Source organism: Tiliqua scincoides, chromosome 10, assembly GCF_035046505.1.
Source record: "Tiliqua scincoides isolate rTilSci1 chromosome 10, rTilSci1.hap2, whole genome shotgun sequence".
Taxonomy (NCBI): Eukaryota; Metazoa; Chordata; class Lepidosauria; order Squamata; family Scincidae; genus Tiliqua; species Tiliqua scincoides.
Window position 1 is genome coordinate 9,895,962 of NC_089830.1, and position 13,434 is coordinate 9,909,395.

General features: G+C 49.7%; 1 protein-coding gene across 1 annotated transcript in view; it reads right to left on the minus strand.

The window, feature by feature from the left end:
* The window catches only part of AHDC1 (AT-hook DNA binding motif containing 1), a 201,859-nt gene that overhangs the window by 20,745 nt on the left and 167,680 nt on the right, over nucleotides 1–13,434 (minus strand). Inside the window, exon 2 of the mRNA XM_066638861.1 lies at nucleotides 10,240–10,408. Coding sequence (XP_066494958.1) covers nucleotides 10,240–10,408 — 169 coding nt within the window. The remainder of the gene's footprint in view (nucleotides 1–10,239; nucleotides 10,409–13,434) is intronic.

Here is a 13,434-nt window from a genome sequence, read left to right on the forward strand (position 1 = left end):
TCCTCCCTTCAGCCTGGGCCTGGAAGGAAGGACAGGCTAAGAGACACTGGGAGGAAGAATGGAAGTTCTTTGTTTGCAATTTTCTTCTTGGCTGAGGTGGCCAGATTGAAAATCCCCCATTCTGGCTTAGACACGAAGAGCCTGCCTCAGACTTCAACACACTACACGGGTCCTTTTTGGTGCTTTGGTGCAAGGAAAAGGCAGGAGCACAGTCCTCAGTATGTCAATGAGATTCTGGATTCAAGGAGTGCTGTGACCACCCTAGGCCAGCTGGAAAAATCCAGGCTATCTAGATAATTGGTTTATGTTAAGGGCAAACACTGAGTGTGTGTGAGGCTGGGTGCAAAGATGAAGCACATATGTTAAAATTGGACATCAGTGTGCCCAGCATGGCAATTCACTGGAAAAGCGGATACACTAACGGCAGTGACGGGCAACCTAGGCTAGTGAACAGGCCTTCTCTGTCTCAGTGAGCTGCAACAGTCTAACTGGGAATGTTCATTCCCCATAACGTAGGGTCATACAAGTGGGTGACTAGCAACCCTGCATGTGGGCCATACACAGTTCCTTGATGACTACAGGTTGCCCACTACTGCTCTAAGGCAGCATTCACCAAACAATGGCCTGTAGGCTGGATCTGGTGCAATGCTGCGTCCCTCCCCACTGTGAGCAGCGCTTTCTGTTCCGCTGCGCTGCCCCTTTGACCTCCATTGTGCGACCCTCTCCGCAGTCACGTCTGCCCGGAAATCCATGCACAAAGCGTGCAGGGACCGTAGGCTACAGGAGCAACTGCCAGAGCATCGCACAATGGAGGTCAGAAGGGCTTCTAGTGAGCCGTGTGGCGGAATGGAAAGTACTGGTCCATACAGGAGCCATTTTTGCGCTATGCAGCAGTCGCAAGTTTGGTGACTGCTGCTATAAGGCTTAGTTCTCAATGTGCTGGCCACCTGTGTGAGCTGTACCATTTCAGACTGCTGGAGAGGCCCCACATGACTAAGTACAGAAACATTCCCTGCACTTAAATCTCCAACACGTCAAAGAGTTCTAGCCTAGCATTCCCTCTATGCTAATTTTCTATGTGTAGAAATTGGTCTCTTTTGGGGGGAAGGAGAACATTCCATCCCATGAGGCCTTCTCCCTTGCATCCCGAAATGATACAGACCAGACACAGGTTTACCACTTCACTGAGCACTAGGCCAAAGTGCGAGGTCTGCACGAACCTACATCCTTCACCACACTGAGCATCCTTCACCACACCAAGCAAGCCTAGCTCTGGGGTGCCCTCTCTTCACAGTGAAATCCACAGATCTGTGTGCCACTGATTGGTTGATTTTGTCATTGATTTGGTACCTTGCCCCAAGCTTCAGGGGTGCCTTTTTGGGGAAAACTGTTCTCCATATGTTTAAGCAATTCAAAATCTACTCATAATTTTTTAAAGTTATGAAACTGCTGGCAGAGTGAGCAGACGTGGAAGATTCGGACACGAGCCAATCAGTGCTGTGCACAGCCAGTCTTGACTGAAAAGGAGCAGGACCAGTTTCACCTGCCTGTAGCCCCAGAAAAAAGGTGTTGGTTCAAACAGATCATGGCAGCTTGCCTTCCAGAGTAGCCCCATTGCTCACATAATGTTTTGCCTGCACATACCTCATGCTCAAAGGCAACTCAGCTCCTTGTGAAAAGGATTTAACCGTGTCCCCTGAAAGGGGGTCCTTTTTCTGAAAAGCTTCAAATCGGTGAAATGAGGAATATTTCAGTTTTTATTTTTAACAAGGCCTGTTCCCAGCCCGGAGACCCCCGACTGGCAGGTCAGGATCGCGACCGAGAGGACTTTGTGCCTCGTGCCCCCAGGAGCCTCATTTAATGAGTTCAGGTATTTATGCTTTTGCACTGTAGATCACACCTCGAGTGGTATATATTTTAGCTGCTCTATCTTGTCCCCCTACCAATTATATTATTTGTTACAAACTGAATAGAGGAGGAAAAGGGTTTTGAAAAATAAAATCCCATGGGACTTTCCACAGGAGCGTGGGCAGCACTCAGAGGCTGTCTCCGTCGGGCATTTGCCAAGGGCCCACGGCAGATCCCTGACCCTCTGAGGATGTGGCCTCTGCAGTCACAGAATGACTCTTGGCCAAGAAAGCTGTTCCACCATCACCACCCCCATAAGTAAACAGGCGATTTCTCCTAGAGGGTCCTCAAAATGGTCCTCTGTTAGCAACAGCAGGACAAGACTTAGAGGATAGCCAGCAAGAAGGGGGACATAAAGAACACATGGCCCCTTATTATATGCTCTTATACAATTTGATATAATTCTATAATCATGGTTATGACAGTGCTCTGTATGTACAAGGGAAGCTCCTGGGCTATGAGATGTAATAGGGACCATGAAAATGACTTTTGGGGTGAGCTTTTAAGGGCTTGACCAGGCAGTGGGTCCTTGCCAGGTGGTTGGGAAGTTGGCTTGCAGAGTTACCTGGGGCTGGCCTCTCTCTCTCAGTCTCCAAGCCCCTTTGGGGACAGACAGGAAGACTGGTGTAAAGCATTAAACCTGCCTTTGGCAGGCAGAATGAAATTTTTACGGGCCAGTCTGTGAAAAGAACAGCCTTCGGGTCTGCCTTGCCTGACAAACTCCAGCTCCTAGCTCCAAACCTCAGGCATTCCAGGAGGGAGGACTCACTGGAGAGCCTTCAAGCTAGGGATGCAAGGCTGAAGGGCCTGGAGGGGCTCTCGAAGGCAGCCATTTTCAACCAGTGTGCCAGGACACATTAGTGTGCCATGGGAGTTTGGGGTGGGGTAATTTATTAGGGGATGTGAGCCCCCTGTCAGCAGCATGATGTGTCTTGTCAATAGTGAAAAAAACTGAGGGTGTGCCTTGACAATTTTAGCACATTGTCAGTGCGCCATGAGACAAAAAAGATTGAAAATTGCTGCTCTAGGGTGAACCTGGGAAGCATACTAAGTAGGCCCCCAGGTCCTGGGTGCCAGAAGTTCCTGTGTCCCCCGTCTGCACTCCTCATAGGGTCTCCAACTTAAACATTGCTGAACCATCCAGGTGCTCTGGGAACAAAAATCAAAACAGCACCAGCAGCAGTGGTAACCTTACCCTGTCTGGGATTTGCCAGGTTTCAGTGAAGGCTTTTTCATTCCCTTCCACCTTCTCTCAGCCCCAAGAGCAAGTTGGTTCTCCTCTCCAACTGAAACCCTCACCCCTTTTGTGCTCTGACTTCCATCAAGTTGCAGCCCACACCCCAGCCCTGGACTCCACCGACATCTCTCCCACCTCTTGGGCCACCTGCCTCTTGCTTTTGCCTTCCTGAAGCTTCATGGAAAGCCCTTCTTCCCTGGAAACAGGCTGCTGTTTCCGAGATGAAAGAAAGCCCCCACTTGCTGCTGTAGAGGTACCTTTTGGGATCTGCTGCCCAAGGGAAGCCCCCTTCCCTTTTGGGAAAAGGGGAGCCTTGCAAGCACACCCTGTCATCACATGCACCTTGAACACTGTGACTCCCGCACACCAGTCAAGGGCTTGCACCTGGACCACAAAATGCAAAATAACATTCGCTCTCTACAGGCATTCGCTCTCCCATGGGGAGGGACGTCCAAGGGCTTTCTCAGAGTGCGTGCAGTAGCCCTGCCCTCACCACCGATGTGCCACTTAGCCTTGCATTCACTCTTCCTGTGTTCAGAGGCAAACACTGAATACGGGGAGAAATTCTCCCTGTGAATGGAATTGCGGAACACTGCTCTACCAACAAACGCTGAGCATGGGAAACATGGTACCAGGTAATGGGGACAATTAGCAGGGGGTGGTCACCCCCAGCATGACTTGCTTGTGTTTTTCCTCAGGGTATCTCGCTGGCCACTGCTGAAGGCAGAGTGATGGGCCTTCCATGTGATCTAGCATAACGCAGTACATACGTTGAAAATAAATCTGCCATTTCCCGTCTGAGTTCATGAACTTGAGTTCCAGAAAGATTCATGGCCTCTGTCTGCATATTGTCAGTTCCACCATATCACACACCTGAGAGTGACCAAGCAAGAGAGTCCAGAGTGGGGTGATGCAAATAAGGCCAGGTTGGATTCAGGGGTGGTGGTGGGGAGGTGGTGGACACTGAGAACAGTGTCTCCAAATGCGTGCCTTGACTTTCTCCCATACAAGTGAAAGGCTGCCAGTCACTCCAATGGGACAAAACCTGCCAAGCCCCAATAATTTGGTGGTGGTGGTGGGGGGGGGGGAGAACTCCACAGAACCTGCCTACATTTCTCAAGGCAGCTGGCAGTATACAAACCCTTCCACCCCATACCCACCCCACCCACACACCCCATAAGAGAGCAAAACCTTGCAAGATCTTGTAAGTTATGTAGGGGATACAGGGGATTATGCAAGGGTTGGATAGAGTGATGTTCTTTTCCTTCTCACACAACACCAGAACCAGGGGACATCCACTGAAATTGAATGTTGGGAGAGTTAGGACCACTGGCATAGCTGGGGGGGGGGCAGTGCACTAAGTTTTGCAGGGAGCCTCCCTGCAGCGTGCAAGCGCCTCTTCCTTCTCCCCTTGGGAGCCATTTGCCTCCGTTTAGCCTCACTGCAGCATGCAAGCGGCCCCTCTCCTTAGCAGCCATGTGAGCAGGGGGAGGGAAAACGGAGGCGAATGGCTCCCAAGGGGAGAGGGAGGAGCTGCAGGGAGGCTCCTGCAAGACTTAGTGTGCCACCCCCCCTCTAGCTACGCTAGTGGTTAGGACAGACAAAAAAAAATTTCTTTACCAAGCATGTAATTAGTCTGTGGAACTCCTTGCCACAGGGTGTGATGTGGTGATGGCATCTGGCCTAGATGCCTTTAAAAGGGGACTGGACAAATTTATGGAGAAAAACTTCATCATAGGTTACAAGCCATGATGCAGCTTGGAATGCTAGGAAGGGCACCAGGATGCAGCTCTCTTGTCATGTGTGCAACCTGAGGCATCTGGTGGGCCACTGTGAGATACAGGAAGCTGGATTAGATGGGCCTTTGGCCTGATCCAGCAGTGCTCTTCTTATGCTCTTAAGTGTTGGAATGTTAATAGTGTTGACACTTCCCAGTCAATGCAGTATCTGCTCCCTGCACTCTACAGCACCCTCTTGTATAGGGAATATTGTCAGACAGAATACAAGCAGGGTAGTCTTAGAGGCGGGTTGAACCTGTCATATGTTCCAAGGAGGGCTGTATGTCCTGGTCATCGTTCACCCCTGGGACAAGAGAAACATCACTGGTTTACTGCAAGCAAAAGCTCACTTCAAAGGCATCCTTTCCAGGCACACTTATGCCAAAGGAAAACTGGCACTCAGTTTTTGTGAACTAGTGTCCACCATCAGATGCACCTGATAAATCTGTTAGTCTTTAAAGTGCCACAAAGCTATGTTTTTTAATTTTCTTGTAACAGACATATGGCTTTCCTCTGGAATGTGTCTACAAGCTGCCTGGATCAGGGGAGAGTTTATGCCATCTGCAATATTACATGGGGATGCTTTTCTGTCTGGAAAAAGCTCTATCACTTGAAGTCTAGAATTTGACCCATGTGCATCTGGACAGAGCTGTCTGCAGCTGTTGGGCATGTCCTGCCTTCCCCTTGTTCAACACTGGAGGAGTGTGAGTTACAGATGGGACAAGGTACAATGGGGAGCAGTGGTGTTGCTAGGGGGGTGCAGGTTGCACTGGGCAGGTTGCACGCATGGGGGGATGACACCACAACTGGCCAAAATGTTTAAAATCTTCATCATGTTGTATATAATTTGATGTGCAATTTCATGGAGAATGCAATGAAACCACATTGAAATATCTCTATTCAATCAAAAGTTATAGCCAAAAAACCAGTGGGGCAGGGCAATGGTGCGTCACCACCCCCACTGCCCGGGGCACTGCCCCACCCACTGCATGGGATGAGGCCCATCATAGGGGTGAAACGCTGGCCTCCTGCACTAGGTCCTGCACTAAGTCCAAAGAAACATACTTAGGATTGCAGCCTGTTTTGACTATTTCAATTTTTTTTACTAGAGAATAATAATAGAATTGAGGATAATAAAGAAAATAACTCTGCGTACATGGAAAATTGCCTTTCCTTCAAGTAACCACAGAGGTCCAGCAATGCAAGGGAGAGGGGCAGAGGGCAAGCTATTTGTCTGGGAGGGGCACTTGCCCTAACATCACATACAGAGGAGCAGTAGCTTGCAAAAAAGAAGCAAGCACATTGGGTGCATTCCCCTGTGCAGACTGTGCTGACCTCACTGACCCCACAATCCCCACCAGCCTGCCACGCGGGCTAATGGGGGATCAGTGCAGTTGCCACTGTGAATGAGTGCATCCCTTGTGCAGACATGCCCTGAGGCTTCAGGCTGGTGGGAAATCGCCAGAGGCTTGCAGGCTGCCTTGAAACAGTGTTGGGCCCAGTGTTGGAAAGAGGCTGAGCCACAGTGAGGAGGGGAGGGGAGGACCGTTCCCTGGAGATCAGGCTGGTCCAGCTCAGCACAGCCTCCCTCCTTCCTGATCTTTCAGAAAGGTTGCAAGACCTTTTTATGTCAACAAGAGTTTGGTGAGTCTGAATGATTTTTTTAGTTCCAGTCTAGTTGGGAGGCTGATTTATTCCAGTGATCATTTGAGTTTTTAACTTATTGTTGCTTTCAGCTCATGATGCTCTGATGAGGTTTCCTTCTTGCAAGCACGCAAGAAAAGTGGATGTGAATATTCTGCATAAATAAAATAAATAATAAACAGAGGGGACGGTAAGCTCAGCTCCATCCGGTGGCATTTCATTGGGGTAGCAAGTGAAACAGATAACATTCAGTTACAGTTTTTTTCTGATTTCTATTTCCTAAAAGATAACTTAGATAAATATATGGACAGGCAGCAGGGCAGGCAAGAGTTGGTTGGTGAAACAGGTGTGGGGTGGCTGTGAGCACCCCATGACAACCTGTCTCCTGCTGCGAGACTGCTCACCTGCTCGATTCTCAGGTTGCAATTCAGCTGAGAGGGGCATCTTTCACCAAAAGAACCAGCGAAGCTGGGAGCAGCAGCTGCTGCCTGTTTTTACAGGGTCCACCCAGGAGTAGAGAATCAGCTGACTTTTGGCCCAAGAATTTGCAGACTGTCTAGCAGCGCTTGTTGCCTGTTCCCACATGATCCCCAAGCTCAGCCAGTTTGGGGGCCCAGTAAAAAGAGATGAGAACAACTTGTGAATTGACTAAAGAAGGGGAGGACTTGCTCTCTGTGACTCATGAGGGCAGGACTAGAATCAACGGGTCAAAATGGCAGGGAAGTAGCTTGAGGCTAGACATGAAGAAGCATTTCCTAATTGTAAGAGCTGTCTGACACTGGAACAGTCTGTCTTGCGCACTAATGGGGTCTTCCACGTTAGTGGTTTTCAAGCAGAGGCAGGACAGCCACCTGTCAGGGACAATGTAGCAGTTTGTCGCACTGAGCAGGGGGTTGGACTAGATGACCTCCAAGATCCCTTGCAATGATAACATTCTATGCTTTTAAAGTCGCAACTTCTTTCCATGGAACCCTAACCACTTTGGATGCATCTGAATAATTTGTGTGAGCTCACATGTGCATCTTCCCAAAGTCAGCAAGGAGATACGTGGCCTCAGGTGTGCTGAGGGGCATGTGAGTGTACTGAGCATGGTCACAGTTTAGCACACTTAAGTCTCACTGATTTCAATGCAATCATTTAAGTGCCTGCTTAAACATCTCCAGTTGGAGGCTTTAAAATGCACAGGGGATTTCAGCTGTGACCAGACTGTGCTCATCATTTTAAAACTCAGTAGGGCCATAATGCCAGGCAATAGGTAATTTGAAAGATGCATTTATAGGAGGAACACTGTGCATTGGCAGAAAAATAATTAACATAACTAAACTAATCTATGGGCGGTGTTGCTAATTCTTCTAAGTTCCAATGTGAGTCAATCAACCCTGAAGGAACGTCAAGGTAGAGAGCTGAGGTGGAACCAACACAAAAGACCCACAAAAGTTCATCAGATGTGGAGGTGGGGAAGTCCAGGTTAGGATTTGTTCTCCTAGCTTGGGTTAGCTGGCCCAGGCTCTTCCCACACCTGCACCTTCCTCACCACTAAACGTATGAAGTTGCTTCCTATTGAGTCAAAGCACTGGTCCATCTCCCTCAGCACTGTCAACCCTGACTGGCCGCAGACGGATTCTAGACAGGTCTTTCCCAGCGCTACCTGGAGATGCTGCCTGCAGAACAGGTGTTTGCCGCTATTAGCAGCTCTGATCAGCTTTTGCAAGTTGCCTCAAAACGAGCCCTGCCCCCCTCCTCCACTGAGCCCTAGCACTGAAACCGTTCCCTCACCAGCTCTGGCCGGCACAGTCTCCCTCCCTCCCTCTTGTTCGGCTCACAGAAAGCTGCAGAAAGCAGGAAGTGACCTCAGTTCTTTGGCAGGCCCAGCTGTGCTGCACCTACAGGAGCCATGTGCATGGTCCAAGGGCTCCCCTCCCCTCCATCGCTTGGCTTCCCTCCCCCCATTTGCACAGAACCATCACCCCTCCCTGCCTTGGGATCTTTCCATAAGGCTTGCCTTTGTCTCAGGTTTCTGGCTTCTCTGACCACTCTCCCCCCTCCTCCTGCCCCCAAGCTTCCTGACACTGTCCAGCAGGGGTGAGGAGGAAGGGATCTAATGTCTGCTGCAGACCTGGCTTTTCCTCCACCCCATCCCGTCTCTGTGAGAACACTCCTCCCTTCCCTCCCTCCAGTGTTGTTTCCAGGCAACTCTTGGCCAGATGTGGAGTGGGTCAGGAAAGCACCAGAGCACAGCAGGGATCCTCAGAAGCCTGCCAGGCAGCAGGGAGGGTGTACTGGAGAAAGGAAGAGCTCTCTAGAGTGAGCTTCCTCAATCCCCCTTTCTATCCAACGGGGCTGAAGACAACAAGGGGAAAGAACCAAAGCTCTGGGGAGGCAAGGGCAGAACTGCATGATCAGCCACAGAATGCGGCAGAATCTTTGCTAGCTTTCTTTAAAACACACACACACACACACACACACACACACACACACACACACACACACACACACACACACGTCTGCCTCTTAAGGGTGCCCAAATATGTCTGAAAAAATATGGCACCCTGCCTGGCCACATCTTGTCACTGAATATTCTTATCACCCAACTGGCTTTAAAAGTACGAGGGTTTATAAGCACAAGAAAGGGGGCAGCAGTTTGCACAAACCATGCTGCCCCACTGATTAGAGAAAATGCCCCAAAGTCTCCCACAAGGCAGGGCTGGGGTCAGGGCATGCATGCACTGTGACCTCTATCACATGGGGTCAGAATGGTGTGCTTCATGTGCCATCACAGGGCCTTTTACAACAGCAGGATGCTGTCCCGCTGTCATAAATGGGGGGATTGGTTGGGACATTTAAGAAATACTTGTCCAACTCTGGTATGAAGTTTCCTCAAATTCTAAACCTAGAAATTTCTAAAATTCATGGGGAATGGAAATGCGCTTATTTCTCACCAGTTCTTCCACTTTCAAGATTCCCTCACCTGCTTTGGGTCAAGGGTCGGGCGAACCAAGCAAACTGGCACAGGGACTGAGGTTGGCATGGAGCGGAGCAGGGAGTGCTTCCCAAGATGTGAAACTTGCAACTGGAGTAACATGTGCAGCATCACCCCACAATGGTAGCAAAGGGGGGTTGGGCAGCAATGGAGTAGGGGTGGGAGAGGTTTTAGGGCATCATCAGGATGTGGTGCTGGCGTCTAGCCTGGACGCCTTTAAAAGGGGATTGGACAAGTTTCTGGAGGAAAAATCCACTACGGGGTATAAGCCATGATGTGTATGCGCAACCTCCTGATTTTAGAAATGGGTTATGTCAGAATGCCAGATGCAAGGGAGGGCACCAGGATGAGGTCTCTTGTTATCTGGTGTACTTCCTGGGGCATTTGGTGGGCTGATGTGAAATACAGGAAGCTGGACTAGATGGGCCTATGGCCTGATCCAGTGGGGCTGTTCTTATGTTCTTATTATTGCAACGTCCCTGCTCTACGCAGGACTGCATTCATTTCCACTTCAATGTTTTAGAAACATTACATTTAGAGAGATACATTCACATGCCACAAAACACTCTCTCTCTCTCTCTCTCTCTCTCTCTCTCTCTCACACACACACACACACACACACACACACACACACACACACACACAGAGTGTATATTTAACCTGGGCTCATCCCCTGGCTTGCAGCCTCCTACCTGGGCCGTGCATGTTTGCAGTGAAGGTTCACTTTGAAGTTCCTCTCGCTGCCGTCCACCTCGCTGTTGGGCTGCCGCAGCCCCGAGCTCTGGGTGCGCGGGAACCATTCAGCTGGCGGGTTGGCTCCGTTTTCCAGTCCAACGGGCTGGCAGGCGATGGAGCTGCCATCTGTTAAATGGAAGCACACAGACCCAGGCATGTGAGGCAGAGACAGGACAGGCAGAAGGCAGAGGAGACGAGGACAGACTCAAAAGCAGGCACTGGCATTCTCAAAGAAGTTGAGGGCCTGGGCTTCTGGCTTTTGCACAGGGGAGGCGAGAGTGCAGGCTGGCATGGGGAAGGGGGGGCAGCAGCATTCCACCCTTCCTGCAACCATATTTACCCCCCTCCAATAAGCTACTGCCATCCCCTTTCTCTGAAAAAGAGGTGCGCAGCCGGGGGGGGGGGGGTCGGATCTATGTCCATACGGGCACTCCCAAACTTATGTAAGGCTTCCATTCCGGACATCCTTATGTAAGTTGCATTTTCCGTACACCAGAACTGGGCTGTGCTTAGCTCAGTAAACTGGGGTCCTTCCCAGTGTACCCCATGTATCCAATTTTGTTTAAAGAGGGGTGTATAAAGGTGTGTGATTGTTGCATTCCAGCCCTTGGGAGCACAGCGATTGCACCCCTTCCTCCGTGTAGGCTCTGGCAATGAAAAAGAAAATTTGGGGCAATGAAATGTGGGGTACACTGGGCATGATAGCAGCTTATAGAGCAGAGCAAGTGGCCAGCTTTATAGAGTGGTGAACCCAGGCAGCTCTGTTGCACAGCCCAAACTTCATGTAAAAACAAAATTGCATCAGTCGAGGTTGGAGTAAGTTGGGGAGAGCCTGTGCTTGGCAGTACTAAGACAACATTTTTTGCCAAGTTGCACTTTGTCCTGGTGTCCTTTGACCACAAACAGACACAGGCTCTTGGGGACTTTACAGAACACAAATTCATGGGTCGGGAGAGCAATGCATGAACTCATGAGCATCTACGCTTGCAACTGTCGGTATGCGTCCCCCGACTTCCTGGCCACTGGGACTAACTTGTGACAGGGATGTGACCCAACAGGTGAGGAACTTGCACCTTTGTCTGAGGGCTGGTGGTGGCCCCGGCTCCACGCCACACACTGCCTTGACTTCAGACTAGACAGGTGCACACAGAGGTGCTTGGCTCCAGAAGAACGGAATGCCACCCCCTCCCCCGAGGAATTACACAGGGGGTCAGATGTCTCTGCAGCCCTGATAAACAGAATGTCCATGCGTCCCTTTGAATGCCAGGACTGGCTGTCATTCATCAGTTGCCTCTCGTCTGCAGCTCAGGCTGTCTTGGCCTTTCCTTCCTTGTCTGTCTCCCCTCCCCTCTTTCTCTTCCATTTTTGTCCATCTCATCATAGCCCTGCAGGGGGATCAGCCAAACTCTATTAGCTACAGTCCTCCTGCTGTCTCAGACTCTGTGTGTGCAAAAGAGAGGGCATGTATTTGAGCCCATGCTTGGTGCGCACGTTATCCATGCCTTAATGACTAAACGTTTATGGTATGCACCTATGCTTCTTGCTTGTGTACTTGGACTCATGCTGTTTTGCATGCAGGTCTACTTAGCAACAGGGCACAAGCTTCGTCTCACTCAGGTTCACAACCCTTCTGCAAGGTAGACTGGGAACGGATGGCAAGCAGCCTATGTGCAGACCCCCAAATCATTATTTTTTTTCCAACCATCAGACAACCCTACAAAACATTAATCAAGGTGCGGTGAAATCTTGGCCAACTAAAAGAGCGGAATGATCCCACATTCAGGTAAGACATCTATCAGAGGCTTTTGAAGATGCTACCTTGGGCTATATCTGAACAGGCATGTTTCAACGAACCTTACTGTTTGCTGGGGCTAAATTTGCTATACAAAGGTACAGCCTCTCACCCACAATCAAGGATAGTGAGACTGACTACCTTATGCAGTGGTTCTCAAACTTTTGGCACTGCGACCCACTTTTTAGAATGAGAATCTGTCAGGACCCACCGGAAGTGATGTCATGACTGGAAGTGATAAGAACATAAGAACATAAGAACAGCCCCACTGGATCAGGCCATAGGCCCATCTAGTCCAGCTTCCTGTATCTCACAGCGGCCCACCAAATGCCCCAGGGAGCACACCAGATAACAAGAGACCTCGTCCTGGTGCTCTCCCCTACATCTGGCATTCTGACTTAACCCATTCCTAAAATCAGGAGGTTGCGCATACACATCATGGCTTGTACCCCATAATGGATTTTTCCTCCAGAAACTCGTCCAATCCCCTTTTAAAGGCGTCTAGGCTAGACGCCAGCACCACATCCTGTGGCAAGGAGTTCCACAGACTGACCACGCGCTGAGTAAAGAAATATTTTCTTTTGTCTGTCCTAACCCGCCCAACACTCAATTTTAGTGGATGTCCCCTGGTTCTGGTATTATGTGAGAGTGTAAAGAGCATCTCCCTATCCACTCTGTCCATCCCCTGCATAATTTTGTATGTCTCAATCATGTCCCCCCTCAAGCGTCTCTTTTCTAGGCTGAAGAGGCCCAAACGCCGTAGCCTTTCCTCATAAGGAAGGTGCCCCAGCCCCATAATCATCTTAGTCGCTCTCTTTTGCACCTTTTCCATTTCCACTATGTCTTTTTTGAGATGCGGCGACCAGAAGTGGACACAATACTCCAGGTGTGGCCTTACCATCGATTTGTACAACGGCATTATAATATTAGCCGTTTTGTTCTCAATACCCTTCCTAATGATCCCAAGCATAGAATTGGCCTTCTTCACTGCCGCCGCACATTGGGTCGACACTTTCATCGACCTGTCCACCACCACCCCAAGATCTCTCTCCTGATCTGTCACAGACAGCTCAGAACCCATCAGCCTATATCTAAAGTTTTGATTTTTTGCCCCAATGTGCATGACTTTACACTTACTGACATTGAAGCGCATCTGCCATTTTGCTGCCCATTCTGCCAGTCTGGAGAGATCCTTCTGGAGCTCCTCACATCAAGTAGGACAATTTGTAACAATCCTAGGCTGCAATCCTACTCACACTTACCCAGGAGTAAGTCCCATTGACTATCATTGTTAAAAGCCTATACAGAGTGGCCTGTTAAAAGTACAAATCTGTAACATTTCTTCAAATGTAGTCACATA